At 34.8% G+C, this 17,359-nt stretch overlaps 2 protein-coding genes across 3 annotated transcripts; one reads left to right on the top strand and one right to left on the bottom strand.

Moving 5' to 3' along the window:
• Positions 1-2,970: 2,970 nt before the first annotated feature.
• Positions 2,971-7,934, bottom strand: LOC109051802 (complement C1q tumor necrosis factor-related protein 4-like). Of its 2 annotated transcripts, none has more exons than XM_042775404.1 (3): positions 7,678-7,934; positions 6,600-6,686; positions 2,971-4,745 (listed from the first exon to the last, which is right to left on the bottom strand). In XM_042775404.1, the coding sequence occupies exons 2-3, from the start codon at positions 6,625-6,627 to the stop codon at positions 3,661-3,663; spliced, it is 1,113 nt and encodes a 370-aa protein (XP_042631338.1). In that variant the 5' UTR covers positions 6,628-6,686; positions 7,678-7,934; the 3' UTR covers positions 2,971-3,660. The 2 variants fall into 2 exon arrangements, with proteins under 2 accessions (XP_042631338.1, XP_042631337.1); XM_042775403.1 differs by lacking the exon at positions 7,678-7,934 and adding an exon at positions 7,231-7,353.
• Positions 7,225-17,278, top strand: ube2na (ubiquitin-conjugating enzyme E2Na). The gene is made up of 4 exons (XM_042775408.1): positions 7,225-7,380; positions 13,277-13,523; positions 14,835-14,975; positions 16,089-17,278. The coding sequence occupies exons 1-4, from the start codon at positions 7,351-7,353 to the stop codon at positions 16,133-16,135; spliced, it is 465 nt and encodes a 154-aa protein (XP_042631342.1). The 5' UTR covers positions 7,225-7,350; the 3' UTR covers positions 16,136-17,278.
• The last annotated feature ends 81 nt before the right edge of the window (positions 17,279-17,359 follow it).

Genomic DNA, 17,359 nt, shown 5'->3' with positions numbered 1-17,359 from the left:
AAAAGTTTGATCAGAGGCCAACTCTTTTCTTTTCCTTGAAAAAATCAATTTCCTTGTTGTCTGGTGAATGTTTTACTTATAGCATATAAATGGAAACCCTAAATCATGAAGACAAAAAAAAAAACTTCTTTCTTGTATGTCTTAAATATTTACAATTACATTTATGTTTTGTTTTGTTTTTTTGTTTTTTGCAGATTTTGAGGTCTGGACTTTGTGTAGGTCAGTTTTTTTATTTATTTCTAACCTGCCACCATTCATTCATACATCAGGTGCAGCTGTCACGCAACAACACAAAAAAGGCCTAAATTATTTCCTTAAGAAAGAGAACAGAATTCCCACAAATGCCACTGCATAGCATAGCATAAGGAATTTTCCTCCCAGAAATTGTTTTAGGGTAATCCATTAATTAGAAGGGATTGCACACGTTTGACCATATAGTGTATCTGGTGAGACACTTGGGAAATTAAACTGAATTTGCACAGGTGATTAGCATCACTTTACATAGAAACCATGTTGAATAATAGTGTAATCCTCCCCCCCATCTGGTTAAAGGCTCTGGTCTTTACGGATGATTAATCTAATGTTTTTGCTGCTCTGCAAGCATCACCATGAAACAGCAACAGAGACATGAATTCAGGTATTTAAAATTATTATTATTATTTTTTAGAATACTCTCATTTATGGTGGCGTTTTAACTTTCAAAGTATGGTTGCATACTGTATACTGGTAATATATCAGCCAATATTAAAGATTTTTTATTTATCGGTAACAAAATTGGATATTTAATATTGAAATGGTATTTGTTTTACATTTCTATTTTTATATTTTAGATATTACATATATATTACATATATTATATTTCTTTGTCATGATCTAATTCTTACTTAAAGTCTATCTTTAAAAACTATAATTATAATATATTTGCTGAACATGTTGGTTATTAGCTCTAACATGATTATTTATTGTGTTATTGGAGTCAGATTTGTTATTCAAATTACCAAAACATATCCATATAATTACCAAACCTTACAAACACCAACCAAACTTGTGGTTACATTTACCAAAATACCTGCAATAAAATAAGTCTGCAATAAAACCCTATTTCGAAAGGATTCAAATATGAACTCAAACATATCTATCTGATTCTTCCCCCTGAGAAAGACCAATTTTTCCTTTGGGTTTCTTAATATGAAATGACTTCATAAATATTTCATGTACTCCTCAGTGCAAAAGAAACCATTAGAGTGTTTCTGTGTGCAACGATGACATGAGACTACACTCACTCATCTTGTAAAAATTTTAAATTGAATTATAATTCCAATACTATTTATTTTACTACCAGACTCGATAAATACAGGCCCAAACACTTCAGAGTTTGAATCCCATATTTATTTTGATGATGCTTTCAAGGATGTTGATAATGGAAGGCATGCAAATGAATATGCTGAAATTCTACACGTAAGAATCCTCCCTACATCTTGTACTAGATTATCAGCATGGCAGCTTCCATCCTGGGCCCTGCCACTATCTGTCTCATGATATCAGGTATAGTTTAGCAGTTTTTCTAAATTTATTTGAACAAAAAAAACATTGTTCTTATTAGATTAATTATTTTGTTTTAGCAATATGTCATCACAACGATATGCTTTTACAGTAAAATATGTCCAAAATGTCTTTTAAAGTGCTTTGTTTATCTTGTAGAAAGTGTTCATCTTGAATATGGATGAAAATATAGCCCTAGCTTTGGCCATAGTGCCCCCTACTGTCTACCTCACCCTGTGCTTCAAACTGAAATCTGACATGCAGATTAAAATTACAGTAATGCTTGCTGAGAGTACTCTATGCATTTCTCATGGCTGGAATAATTCTCTCAATCATAAGTAACTTTTTTTTTTTCCTTTCCAGTGTCGTTTTCTTTTCCAGTGGCACAGTAAGACTTTTTGGAAAGAAATTAATACTTCTTTTTAACAAGGATGCATTAAATTGATAAAATGCAGGGAATCCATGGTTTTAATAATAATTTTAAGTAACAGATTTGTTTTGATAATAAGATAATAATATCAAAACTGATAATAATAATAATAAATGTTTCTTAAATCACCAAATCAGCATATTAGAATGATTTCTGAAGGATCATGTGACACTGAAGACTGGAGTAATAGCTGCTGAAAATCAAGCTTAGCCATCACAGGAATAATTTTTCAGTATGTTTTGCATTTAATAATTAATGTTTATAGTCCGGTGGATACTAATATAGTGCAAATAGAATGTTTTGAATATTTATTTAGTGTATAAACCTGAATGTTCTGTGGTAGAGTAAACAATCATGCCTGCCAATTTACTGATTAAATGATTTTTTATTGAATTAATTACATGATATGCCAAGTAATAATCAAATAATCACAATCAATCACATGTTGAATATTAGCATTGAATATTATACACAATACAAGAAGTGGCCAATTATATATTGTTTGTTATTCATTATTTTATTTATTCCCACTTTATTATTTCCATTCCATATACCATGCCACTATATTTCTTTCTTTCTTTTTAAAAATTAACCACAATAAAATAACGTTAAATTGACAGTCATATAGAAATATTTTAAATCTAGTTTGTACACATTTGTTGTAGAGTGTAAGTATAAAAATATTAAATATATTAAAATGATATATGCTCTTTTGAAAATGTCTCTCATTGTGACTTGGGAAGTTTTAATGTTATTGAACAGAAGTTCAGTTTCTGTGAATACTTGTATACTTGCTTCTCTGTCTGAGTAGACAAACGGAGCAGCATCCACTGGTTGTTTTTTTTTTAATGCTAGAAATAATTATTTTATTGTTTTATGTGATGTAAAATAAAATCATAAAAAGGAAAAACATGAGCATTATACTATGAATCCTTGAATACTAAACAAAAGACTTATAGATGTTTTGTGCTAAAATAAAAAATAAAATAAACCATGAGGAAGATTTCAAACACTTTTAATATTTGTTAAAGTACTACTTTTAAACAATAGTAAAAACAATTAAACAAAAAATCAGCATCAACTGTGCCTATGTAGATTTTTCTTCTAACTATATGAGACAGTCACACTAATATAACTTGCTAAACAATTATAACTTACAAGAAATAGTAACTTTATAATAATGTTCATTAATAAGTGAAAAAAAATGATATAATGCTTAACAGATCAGTAGTTCGTTTACATTTAAATATGAATATATTTGAATCAAGTTCCAATTTAACGTACATTAACTAATGATCTGCTAACCATATGTAAGGGCTTTTTGCATTACACTTTATAATAAAACTTGATAGCTAGAGCTTTTACGTGAACAGGTCACATGCTGAATTCGACCAATCAATACAACTGACACCGCAAATATGCAAAAAAGAACTTAAACCCAGGGTTTAGATAGCGTGTTAATACCCATAATTAATTGTTAAAGCAGGATTCCGTTGGGTTTTTAAGTCATTAATGAAATCCCCCTCAAAAAAAATTATACAGTATTTATTTACATTATGATTGTGATGCGTAGAAGCACATAACAATAGTAGTATGTTAAGAGGTACAAAAACAAACATATTTAGTACAAAAACAAAAGTTTGAAGGCATAACTGTAAATTAATCAGTACTGCTGCTGGCTTTGGTTCTCAGGGGAAAGTTCTGTCTATGTTCCTGGATTCACCATCAGGGTAGACCAGGAAACCAGAGAAGGTCGTGTATCGTCCATGGTTGCTGAAAATGGCATATCCGTCATCCTGCTGACTGTACAACCAGACACTGTCTCCTCTTTTCAGTGACAACAACAAACTCTGACTCTGCATCTCTCTCCGCCGTGACATGTCCTCATTGAACACCATGGCCCGAATCTCCCCTCTTCCCATCATCAGCTTCACTGAAACCGCACGATGAGGGTGCTTTCCCACAGTAAATGCAAAGTAATATGCACCTGGGAAGTGGCAGGTAAAACGTCCAGATGTTATGTTAAAATGTCCACCTATGTTGACATACTCCACGTCAAACGTGAGAGCTTCTCTTTCACGACGCATTCTGCTTTCTCCCAGCGCTGATGTAGTTCTTGCCACTGAAAATGCAGAACGTGGTTCCTCACTGGTTGTTCTTTTTATCCATTCATAATAAGCATCTACAGGGGGAGGACAACCTGGAAGATTAGGGCCTGGAGGAGATAGGTGGTTATTGAGATATCCAACAGAGGATGTAGAGTCTGGATAGACGAGATAACCACTAAATGTGATGTATGGTCCGGCGTTGCTGTAGATGGCGTATTGAGGATTGTCTTGTAGAAGCAGATATACCGTATCCATAGGTTTCAGGCTAACCATCACGCTCTGGCTCTGAACCTTGCGGCCCTGGTTCTGGTATTCATCATATGCAATGGCCTGCACCTCCATCCCATTCTTCACCAGCATGACCGACAGCATCTTCTTTGGGAACTTTCCCACTGTGAATGAGAAGTAGTATGCACCAGGCAGGCGGCAACGGAAAGTGCCCGTCTCTGGATTGAAGTCTTCACCAGTGTTAACTAGAAGGTGGTCAAAAGTCACAGCACGCTGAGTGCCACCCAATATGCTGCTGCTGCTGCGTGTGGCGGAAAAGGCAGAGCGCAGGCCTGTTGTCATTGGGCTGATGTTGAAGGACGCCACAGAGCCCAGATAGATGACCAGCCCAAGTAAACAGGAAACACATCTGTTTGGTCTCCATAATGTCTCACAAGCTGTAGTTAAAAGACATTATCATCATCAAAGGTGTTTCATGTCACTTTTTGGCACTGTTAAAAATGTTAAAGAAAGTTGTCAAAAAACCTCAACCTCAAAAACAGTCTGTAATTTAATATTCTGCACCACACATAAAGAATTAATCATTTTTATTAAACACTTTAATAACAAATATTGTCCTTGAATTATTTTATTATGTGATTTATGACCATTATTTTATGTTTTAACCCCCCTGGTGGTCTTCAGTCATTTTAGACAGAAATATGTTACGTTGTGACTTTTTACATATTTTATTTCATTAGAATGGTACTGATGAAGACCAAACTTGGTGACTTTTGTGTCACTTGCTATGTGAACACACACACACACATAGAAAAATTTGGACATGATTAGAAAAGGTTCAATGGTCTTAGAAAATATTCACACTTCATAGATCTTCATAATCAAAAATGACCACCAGTGGAATTTAGAAATATAAAAATACAGATATATAAAAAACACAAAGCAATTTTCTGGTGTACAATCTACTAATCAGCCATAATAAAGTAATCTTTGATAATGTATAAATATACGTCCAAATGGAAATATCTAATAAAAGTAAGTAATTATGTCTAAATATACTCAAATAATTAGGGAATATATTTTAACATTACACTTCAGTCTGTTTTGGATCACAAGTGTGACCCATTAGTGAGGAATAACTAAGGATTAAATAAAGATTTTTCTCTATTCTAAAGTGTTTTTTTTTTTCTTCATTTTTAATCACTCAAAAAACAATTTCAAAGCCCTGCCCTTCTGGCATATGGAAATGTGTAATGAACTAGTTAAAATGCCATATAACGATGCTAGGAAGCTAGGCTTAGCCCTGTCAGAATGGATCCTGCCATTCATATCAAGTGCTCAGTGGAAGCTGTAATCCCACTAATTCAGCTGGCATTGTCTGTTCACAATGTGCACAGGGAAAAGGCAATAGATTAGACATTGGTTCATCTGCTCCTATGTGCTGGAACAAATGGATATTTGGGAGGGAGGATTGAGGTGCAGATCCATGGGAGACTTCATGATCAAGTGAAGACCCAGTCAGTTAGTAACAGATGGAGAGCACTGCGAAGACTATAATAAGACACATTAAGTGTCAAATAGAGAACAAGAGTTCACTGGTAGTATCTCCTCTCTCAGCTACACAATCACAAAATGATAAACCAAGAAAACCAACAAATACAAAACAAAAACATGTGATGTGTCTCTCTCTACTTTCTATATTAAAAATGCTTTTAACATCAAACCCTAAAAAATATATTAAACTTCACTTAATATAATTATACATTTGTCCCTTCAAAATATTTTAATAAATTTGTATATTTAATATGTTTTACTGCACACCCCAAACATAAGTTTAAGGTTTTCAATATTTTTAATTAATTTATCATAAGATTATGACAAGTCATAATGAATCAAACTAATACTTTAATTTTAAGTACATTTTTATATATTTTTAAAGAACTTCAGTATTGCAGTTTTAAGATCTATCCGTACATACTTAGGAATATACTCTACTGTGATGTGTAAATGCCTTAATTAGTAAATATAAATGCTTATTATAGTAAAAATGTAAACCATAACATAAAAATGATTGAGATTAAATTTTATGACTCATTGGAATTGCTAATATTAAACAGGTTATGTTACTCAATATAAATTAAATATGACATTATAGAATGCACTATATATTCAAATAAGTAAAAGAAGAAAAAAATATATACTGTCTACATATATCACATAATGTTTGAGGATAAATCATACTGATCAAAAATAATAACTAATGTTGTCTCTAGGCAAACAAATTTTCATACCTGGTCTAAGTATCTGAAGAAACTTCATTTCTGTAATGACCTGCTCCTCTGTGTCTGTAAGCCTTTGAAAGACTCAACTCTACACGGCTGTGAAGAGGTTCAAATGTTATTTCTGTGTGGCATCTACTCCAAAAACTACAGTGCCCCCATGTTCAAATAAAAGAGGTATTAGGAAAGAGAGAGAGAGAGAGAGAGAGAGAGAGAGAGAGAGAGAGAGAGAGAGAAGGTGCTTCAGTGCTTCATGAAAATACTTTTTCAACTATATCAAATACAGTTCATGATTTCATTACGTTTATAGTTTTATTAAGTTTTATGTCAGAATATTTCATACTATCAATTCCAACAGTGCCATTATAATAGGTTTACAGACTGCAAATGTAGAAATTAATTTTTCTTGAGTCATTTATGTGCATATTTAAGTGCTCATCATTTCTAAATGTTCGCCTTTAAATTAAATACAAGACGTCCTCAGTGCAGTGCAGAAAAAGTGTAAAAAAATAAATAAAAAAAAAGTACTGCACAGAATTGAACGACATAAAACACTTTAAACATGTGCTTTTTCAGAACGTGTGAAAGAAACAGCTTTCATTCGATACAAACTACAACTTCCAGATCTTCGTCAAATTCGCACGTTTCCGCGTGCGTTAGGACGCAACGCGCCGGAAGGCGTGTGTGCACTGCGTCTCCGCCGTCAATGCAAACGAAGTAAGAGGCACCGAGAGTCAAAGCTAAAATCCGCATTCAAGACAAGATGGCAGGGTTGCCCCGCAGGATCATTAAGGTAACCGTGAAGTGAGACACACTACACATTTTTAGCCACTCTTTTTAAAAAATAATACCACGAAATCCTCAAAAATCATTGAAAGGATCAGCCAAAGAGAAGCGACAGCTGGCTTAGCGTTTGGCTCTCTGTTTGTTAGCCACTTCCGTTTCGGTACATTCACTCGTATCCCGAATATGGGTGGGTTAAAAATACATCCACTGCTGTGAAAGATGGCGAAGGGCCCGTGTCTCATTCTTTGCTATTTGGAACCCAGGATCAAAAGCGTTAAGAAATGACAAACGTTCCCACACTAACCGAAGTCTAAACGGTGAAAGAGGCACGCACTGCATGCGTGTGAGCTCGCGAGCTAACCGCTCCAGAGACGGCTAGCTAACGTTAGGCGTAAACTTATCGAATTTAAGCAGTCACACAATTATTTACTAAACGATTTCACTTATAGACAGTCACATGTCTATTTTCTTGCGTGCAGGATGATTATCTAGCCATTTAGGATACGATTTTAAGCTAAAGAATTAGTCTCTCCCGCTTCCTGTAGGCTAGGGAAGCTGTCGCGGTGCTGCTTCTGCTAAATGAGCTAATGACGGAAGGCCCCAAACAGCAGAAATGTCAAATAAAATACAATATGAGAGAATTAAATAAGACAATAATTGAAGAACAGCACATTCTAAATGAGAACTGCCGTTGATTCTCACAGAAAAAGTAAACGTGTAACACCGAATTAAAGGGACAGTTAACCAATAATTCATATTTAAATCGTCATTGTTTATTAACCCTTGTGTAACGTTAGTTCTAAAACACAAGGTTAATGTCAGTCTGGAACACAGAAGGAAATGTTAGACAAAATGAAAGTCTCAGTCTCCATCCAGTTTCATTTTGGGGACGTGATATTACTAATTGCCTCCTTTTGTGTTCCACAGAAGATTGTGACACATTTTTTTGTTTGTTTTTTGGAACAACACAAGAATTAGCAAATAATGACAGTTTTTTTTTTGTATTTTATTTTTTTATTTAATGGTGTAAAAAAAAAAAAAAGTTTCCAGTGAACAGATTTATGGCTAGTGAAATGATACCAGCTGCTTCCTCCTGATAATATCTCGACTTAAATGCGTGTTTCTGCATATTTAAAAAGAAATTAGATAACGCCCTGGTGCAACCTTTTTTTGGGTATATTATACATTTTTCTCATTTTGCATTGTCCACCTCTGCTATTATCCAGTGCCTAAACATATTGCACTTACAGGATTTTTTGGTCACAGGGATGATACTGTTAGTTGAATTTATTGCATCTCTGGTTGGCTGGGAAATTAACTGACTAATTTGAGTTGGGGGGCTGGGAATGCATACTTAAAGGGTTAAATTAGGCTGCGTTTTACTCAGCCCCGAGGCATCCTAGTAGGGCTGCACAATAAATCGCATGTGATATTTAATGTGCATCTTGCCAGTAAAGCCGGTTCTGTGATCAGCGGTAAATCTCCATCACCTGCCACATCGAGCAGCATTAACTACACAGAGCCATTGTACACTGACAAGCTGTGCAAAAACACAATCATATTTTGTGCATGTTTAGCGCAGCTTGTCAGTGAACAATGGCTCTGTGTAGTTAATGCTGCTCCATGTGAAAGCGCGCAGGATGGAGATTTACCACTGATTACAGAACGGGGTTTACTGACAAGATGCGCATTAAATATGGCATGCGATTTATCGTGCAGCCCTACATCTTAGGTGTATATGACTTTCTTCTTTCAGATGAATCCAGTCAGAGTTATATCAAAAATGGTCTTTGATCTTTCAAACTCTATTGTTGCAGTCAGTGGGTGTTGCATTGGTTCAGTCAACAAAAGACGTGAAAAAAAAAGTGTCTCACACGGCTCCGGGGGGTGAACAAAGGCCTACTGTAACGAGTCGATGTATTTCTGTAAGAAAAATATCCATATTCAAGACGTAATAATCACTTGAATCTAGCTTGCCCTCACTGTTGAAAACAGAAGCAGTTCCGGGAGGATGATGTATGAGGTCAGTGTTGCGCATGCGCCGGTGAATCTCGTGAAAACCAACTTTTGTTTACAGGATCAAAAGAAGCAAAGTTTCCCTACTTTAGTAAAAGAAAACAAGTCTCCTCTTGGCTTATATCGAAATCCTCCAAAATTCTTCTTTATAAATCCTCGTTTTGTACTTCCGAGTGCATCACTTCTGAGCGGTGCATGGCAAAGCTGACCTACGTAATTCCCCCGGAACTGCTTAATTTTTGGGTGAACTAACCCTTTAAAGGATTAGTTCACTTACAGAATAAAAATGTCCTGATAATTTTCTCACCCCTATGTCAAGATGTTCTAAGATGTTCATGTCTTTCTTTCTTCAGTCGAAAAGAAATTAAGGTCTTTAAGGAAAACTTTTTCCATGTAATGGACTTCAATGGGCTGAAGGTCCAAATTGCAGTTTCAGAGCATCTCCAAAGTGCTCTGCACGATCCCAGCCAAGGAATAAGGGTCTTATCTAGCAAAACGATTTGGTTATTTACTAAAAAAAAGAAAAATGAACATACTTTTTAACCAGAAATGCTCTTCTTGCACGAGCTCGAGTTCACGCATTACATAGTCACATTAGAAAGGTCATGTGTAATGTAGGCTGACGTACCGACCCGGTGTTTACAAAGCTAATGTGCAAAGAAAGTCAAATGCCCTTTACAAAAAAATGGTAAAACAATGATGTCAGACAGTTTTGAAGTTGGAGGACAAAAAGTGATGGTATTTCTCAGCCTAACCTACCTTTTTGAACTTGAGTACACAGACGAAGAGCTAACTGCGTGTGACCTTTCCAACGGGATTACATAATGCATGACATCATGGACGCACATTGCAAGTGCAAGACAAGCATTTATGGTTTAAAAGTATTAATTTTTCCTTTTTAAAAAAAATAAGATAAGACCCGTATTCCTTGGCCGGGATTGTGTAGAGCCCTTTGAATCTGCATTGAAACTGCAATTTGGACCTTCGACCTGTTGGGTCCCATTGAAGTCCATTATATGGAGAAAAAATCTTGGAATGTTCTCCTCAAAAACCTTAATTTCTTTGCGAAATTGAAATCTTGGATGCCATAGGGGTGATTAAATCATCAGGAAATGTTTATGGTCAAAAGTGACAACAAAGATTTATAGTATTGCAATATGTTTCAAATAAATGCTGTTCTTTTAAACATTATCTTAATAAAAGATTTCTGAAAAAAAAAGTATATTGATAATAATAAGAAATGTTTCATTTAGCTTTGCAGACACAGGAGTAAATGTAGATTTTAAAATTTTAAATGGTAGCATTTAGTGGATCTAGATTTCATTTATTATTATTATTATTATTATTATTATTGTAAATCAGGATTATAAAAATATCTTATGCTAGTTTTGTCTAGTTTAAAAACTGGAAATTCATGTAGAAGATTCTTGTTTTACAGGTTCATCATTATATAGCCATAGAACCTTTGAACTGGGTTAAAGGACAGGTGTGGTAGCTTTTGGAAATAGATTTGGGACACTGAGATTGTAATGTCCACTTTTTGGCGTGAGTTCTCAGATTCCAAGTAGACAATCTTTCAGGTGGAGTACAGAATAGTACAGCAGTTCTCAGATGAACGACGTCTCCAGACTCAAGCATTCCACAGGAGATATCAGATTCTCATTAGTCATATGGGTGTGAGTTTCCAAAGGGCTTCAAGGTTCAGCCCTGTGTCTCTCTCACTGGACACCATGTGTCTGTCTTGATTGGGTTTTAATGACTGTCAATTTAACCCTTGAAGACTTGGTTTCAGATAAAATGCTGGGTATATACAGTACATGATTTTAGGCTAGATTTCCACAAGCCAACAGTTTTCTGGAGGTCGGTGACAAAAGCCCAAATTCTGAGGGAAATTGGTGCTTGTTCATGTGAGGAACAAAAGATGTGATCTGAGGGAAGCGCCGATGTGTTGCATATACCTGAGAAATATTTAGCAGGCTAAATATCTGGGCCTGTCTACGACTCACTGTCTTGCAGTGTGAAATGTTTTTACAGGAAATGACATCAGCCTGCAGCCAATGAGAGAGCAAGGAGGTTGGATACGTCTCCCCAACCATTCTCTCATTCTTTCCTCCATATTCTTCAGGTTTTTTTTTTTTTTTTTTTTCGCTGCAAATAAGGGCACATTCCACCTGCACAGTCAACCAACCACAATTTTTAATTTGAAGGAAGTCCAGTCTTGTGCCAAAATTCCACTCACACGTGATCTTGCGTATTTTTTTGTATCACTTCTCGTACATGAGTTTTGGAGTTACTTCCTAGTGAAATATTTTGTAATGTGTGACCCCCAGTCGCTGAACCGAAGTATAATGTGCAAACCACAGCAACTTCATGATACCGGTTGTATAGTGTGAAAGGAACCGCGAGCGAATGACTTGATGAAAATTGTGTAGTGTATACCTGATATTACTTCAGTTATATTCATGAGGTTGAGATATAATTCCATGCTAAATGTCATTGAGCTGTACAAGCTACAGGATAGCGTTAAGACTAATCATGTTATAAAAATGGTGCTTGATATTGAAATTGCAAGATACTGTCTTTTCTAATGTGGTTCGAAGAGAGTGTTTACTGAAAACATTGTCATAGTACCTAACCAGCAGTGTTTGTAGTGTAAGATCTAAGATTGTCCTCTGCCCGACTGAAGGTTATGGGTGCTGTATTATCTGTAAATATTGTAGTTCTGACGTTAGTAACTATATTTAAATGCAAAGTTTGTGGCTTGGTTAATATTTACAATAAAACACTTTTCTTTTTTAAGATGCATACAGTTTCAGGAAACCTTTCATGGTTCAAATAGTTGTGCCTACAGAAGCATTCAAAAGTTGGGGGTCAGTAAGGTTGTTTTAAAAGGTTTTTGAAAGTAGTGTCTTATGCTCACCATGGCTGCATTAATTTGATTAAAAATACAGTAAAATTATGAAATATTATTACATTTTAAAATAACCGTTTTCTTTTTGATTATATTTTAAAATGTAATGAATTCCTGTGATGGTAAAACTGAATTTTCAGCATCATTAGTCCAGTCTTCAGTGCCACATTATCCTTCAGAAATCATTCTAATATGCTGATTTGCTGCTCAAGAAAAAATTGTATGCATGTCGAAAAGTTATCCTTCTTATTTTTGTGAAAATCATGATGTGTTTTTTTCAGGTTTTTTTGATTAATAGAAAGTTGAAAGGAACAGTATTTATTTGAAATATAAATCTTTGTAACATGTCTTTAGTGTCACTGTTCATCAATTTAGTGCATCTTGCTGAAAAAAAAAGTATTAATTTCTAGCAAAAAGAAATATCTTGCTGACCCCAGCTTTTGAATAGTGATATACAAGCTTGCTGTAAATAAAAGAAAGAAAGCAAGCTGCAGATTTCCACAGGAAAAGTTTATATGTTAATTTGGTAAATACTTTCATCTACCAATAAGAATGTTTAAATTATGCCCTTTTCACCCTGTCAATCTGTGCTAAAAGTTCGTCTGAGCATGGTCAGGTTAATATCTAATTAAAAAAATTAGATATTAACCTAACATCCAGAACCTAACATTCTTAATGGCTTGTCAGGCCATGTACAGTATCACCCAACCATACAGGTTTGTTTGCCACTGGAATGAGTTGATGCAGGACATTTATTCTTTGTTACATGAATATTGTACAAAGTTACAAGGTGAAGCGAAAACACGAACCTGTTGTCACTGTGTGCATTACATGTTGGCTCTTTCTGCTGATTTGTTTACTCCTGTGTACTCAACTGTCTCACTACCAGTGCATTGTCTAATTGCTAGATAGCTAGTGTGTAGATGCTTGATGTGCCAGCCTAATTGATCCTGTTTCCATGTCTGTGTGTGTGTAGGAAACACAGCGTTTGTTGGCAGAGCCGGTGCCAGGTATAAAAGCAGAGCCAGATGAGGGGAACGCTCGCTACTTCCATGTGGTCATCGCCGGACCTCAAGACTCCCCATTTGAGGGAGGAACTTTTAAACTTGAACTCTTTCTTCCTGAAGAATATCCCATGGCAGCTCCGAAAGTACGCTTCATGACCAAAATATATCACCCCAATGTAGACAAGCTGGGAAGAATATGTCTAGATATTTTGAAAGGTGAGAGTTTTATTTCATCTTCTAAAACTTTCTAAACACAAGTTCATGCTGATTTTAGTCATCTTGACCTAAACTTGAATATCATCAATGTTTAATGGTTTAATTCTGCTGTAAAGGGACACGTGGAACAAAATGTGATTCATCATTTTATCTGCCATTAGTTTTTAAAATAGAAACATTTCTCTTTTGTAGTTAATCAGATGATCACTAGATGTTTCATTAGTCAGATATCATAAATTCATCCTGAAGGGCCTGTTTCTGTATTTCACCAGCTGTGACTTCAAACACGTCATGCACTTTTATATACATTACCGGTCAAATGTTTGGGGTTAGTAAGATTTTTATTTTATTTGGAAATATATTAATACTTTTATTCAGCAAGGATGCATTAAACTGACAAAAAATAACAAAAGGCATTTTATAATGTAGAATGTTATCAATAAATGCTGGTCTTTTGAACTATTTATTCATCAGAAAATTCTGAAAAAATTATGTATCACGTTTTCAAAAAATTAATAACGATTTCAGCATTAATAATAATAAGGAATATTTCTTGATCACCAAATCAGCATATTAGAATGATTTCTGAAGGATCATGTGACACTGAAGACTGGAATATTATTGCAAATCACCTTTGCCATCACTGGAATACATTGCATTTTAATAAGTATTAAACATAAACAATTAAAAATAAAAAAAAATAATACTTAACAAAAACACTTAAACAACAGTATATATATTTTTTTTTCAAATAAATTCTGCGTTGGTGAAAAAAAGAGACTTATTGAACCCAAACTTTTGAACCGGTGTGTGTGTGTGTGTGTTGTGTGTATACACAAAATAAAACTAAATGGCTACTTCCTTTAATACATGTGTGATATGCAAGATATGATTTTGTCATGCGAGTTTCTGTGTGATGGTGAAAATTCAAGAGATATAGCTAAAAATGATCTTGGAACAACCCTTGTTCTCAGTTCATTCATTCATCAGTGTGAATGCTAGACTATAAGTATTTACAGTAATTATATTATATAATTTTTGTGTTTGTATCTGACATTGTTTGCTAATATTGAGAGAAAACAGAAAATGGGAGAAGCAAACGTTTTCCAAAAGCAAAAGCACATACTTGGAACATATTTAACATTTTATTGCCCACTCTCAGATTAAGTGGGCAATAAAATATCCTATGATAAAATGTGCTGTTGAAATGAGGGGAAATTAGTATTTTGTCCTTTGAGTGGACTGTGGGAGAAAAACTACTTTTCTGCTAATGCTCTTGTCTATCTCTCTCCGTGGCATGATGTCGCACAGATAAGTGGTCTCCAGCCTTGCAGATCCGCACAGTGCTGCTATCAATCCAGGCATTACTAAGCGCTCCCAACCCTGATGATCCTCTAGCAAACGATGTTGCAGAACAGTGGAAGACTAACGAAGCTCAAGCCATAGAGACAGGTGGGTGCTGGTTAAATGCAAGGGATAGCTGATTATATAAAAAACTTTTTTTTTTTTTTTTTGCTCAGTCATGACGTTCTTATGGAAGTTGGTGAAAAAATTAAGATAAGTTTGCAATCGCTTTTGCAATTCTGAGAAAAAAACTGAGATATAAACTTATAAACTGACAGAAACCTTTTTTTTCTCATAATTTAGACTTTTTTTCCTTCAGAATTTTAAGTTTACAATTCTCACATTTTTTCTCTGAATTCACATATTGCAATATTTTTTTTTCCCACAACAAAATAAAAAACTGAAAAAGGTATCTGCTAATTTTTTTTCACAATTCTGACATTTTCTCGCTTTTGCGATTTTTATATCTTACTATTCTGAGTTTTTATCTCACAATTATGGGTTTATATTTAAAAAAAAAAAGTCAGAATTGTCATATAAAAATAAACTCATTTGCGGGAAAAAGTCTGAATTGTGTGAACTGCAATCAGCCATCCTTTTTTTTAATTTAATTTTTTTATTCTGTGGTGGAAATGAGCTTTCATACACTCTAAACCTTAATGACTAACTTCTGTGGAACACAAAAGATGTTTTGTAAAATATAATGAAAATCAGTTGGTATGGACAAAAACAGTCTTCAGAACATTGTTCTTTTGTGTTCCAGAGAAGAAAGTCAGTCATAAAGGGTTAGAATGGCATGAGGAATCCATGCCTGTACTTTGATTGATACATCTTTTTAAAAAAAATGCAGTGAATAATAGATATTACTAATTTATTTGTATGTTGGTTCTACATTCACTTAAATCAGAGGTTTTCTCTGGGTGCTCAATAAACTTTGAGGCTGCTACATTGTGTGTCCCAGAAGCCTTAATCTATAACACTGCTCTTGCGAAATAGTTTTTATCTCACGTAACTGCTTTCAAAGTACATAGTTTTGATATTGCTAACTGCTTTTTACAGTTGTTATGAATTGGAAAAATCCACACCCATTTTGTTCACACAACTGTAGTTGAAGTCAGCTTTTGTGCTGAAGATACGGAGTAATTTATCTCTACGTGGATTTTAGTTTGAGATAAAACACTTGGGGGTGTATTAACTATGCATTTGTTTTGTCTATTTCAGCCCGAACATGGACCAGGCTTTATGCCGGAAACAATATTGAAGTCTAGAAATGTGTGTGGGGAGACAAAAAGAGAAAAAAAGGAAGTCAAGAGTGAACACAACTCCATGTTCTGCCAAGACCTATTCATTTTCATGTAAAGGACACAGTCTTAGGAACAAAAAATTATGATAAACTGTAAAGAATATATTAACACAAAAGTAAAAAGAAAACTTCAGACAGTTTGTAATTTAAATGCACATTAGTACAACAAAAAAAAAAAAAAGTCTTCGTCCTGGTTCACTGCTGTTGAGATGCATGGGCAGATGATCTACTCATCCGGCTTTCTTTTACAGTGGTTGGGGAGGTAGGACTTCTGCTATGAAGCGTGCATTAAAACTGACTGTCATTTGTCTGTCCCCTTGTTTTTTTGTGGGAGGGGGGGTAGCTTTTTATATTTCTTTTAACCTTTCTTCTTCTCATTGCTCTGTGTTAATGAGGAGCACCAGACTAGCCCCTGTTTAGAGCACCCTTTCTGTCAAACTGCAGACATAGAAAAAATGTATAGGTTCACCACAATGAAAAAGAGACGCAAGATTTAAACCACATGCAAACAATAACTTCACCTAGAAAGTCCTTCCACCATCACAGAAACTGTTAAAGTAAGTGTAAACCCTAATGTAGACTTGATTTGTGTTTTGGACTATAGGCAAGTCAGAGCTAGAGGAAGGGAGATTTTGCGTAATATTTCTTTTAGTATAACAGTTCTGTTAATGTATCCAGTTTTAGTGTTTTATCTGTCTTGCCATCGCTGTACTAATTGCACTCTTGAAACTCCATCATTGCGTGCTTTTTGTTTTCTTGTGTCCATCACAGTCCAGTGCATTGAGATTCATTTGTCTGTTTCTTCCCTTAAGCATTTATTTCGATATGCCATGGCTGCAGGGGAACTGGAGACGAATGATGAATAGTGAGGTTTTAGTAAAGGGGTTAGGGGAGGGAATGTTTGCAGAAACATTGCAAAAGATCAATAAAGGCTTTGTCTCAATATCCAAGATTGGTCTTTGGTTAAAACATTGATTTCAACTCTGTTTGTAAGTTCCTGCTTTCTATAGAAAGGGGAAAAAGATCCTGCTTTTTAAAACGTTATGACAACAGTCCACACACATATTTCTGTTCTTTCTGTAAATAAAATCTGTTGATTAATAAGAAATATTTATGGTGGTGGTTTTATTACATTTCCGAGAATGACTAACTGCTCGTTTGTTTTTCCGTTTCTGCTGTTTTCCTGGAC

The sequence above is a fragment of the Cyprinus carpio genome, chromosome A18 (genome assembly GCF_018340385.1).
Source record: "Cyprinus carpio isolate SPL01 chromosome A18, ASM1834038v1, whole genome shotgun sequence".
In the NCBI taxonomy this organism is placed as follows: domain Eukaryota; kingdom Metazoa; phylum Chordata; class Actinopteri; order Cypriniformes; family Cyprinidae; genus Cyprinus; species Cyprinus carpio.
The sequence above is the reverse complement of the archived record's forward strand: the minus strand, read 5'-3'. Positions and strand labels throughout refer to the sequence as shown.

Coding starts and splice junctions, on each gene's coding strand:
- LOC109051802 (XM_042775404.1), bottom strand. CDS start 6,627: ATGAAGTTTCTTCAGATACTTAGACCAG. Junction 4,746..6,599: donor TCTTCAGATACTTAGACCAG/GTATGAAAATTT, acceptor TTTTAACTACAG/CTTGTGAGACATTATGGAGA.
- ube2na (XM_042775408.1), top strand. CDS start 7,351: ATGGCAGGGTTGCCCCGCAGGATCATTAAG. Junction 7,381..13,276: donor TGCCCCGCAGGATCATTAAG/GTAACCGTGAAG, acceptor GTGTGTGTGTAG/GAAACACAGCGTTTGTTGGC. Junction 13,524..14,834: donor ATGTCTAGATATTTTGAAAG/GTGAGAGTTTTA, acceptor GATGTCGCACAG/ATAAGTGGTCTCCAGCCTTG.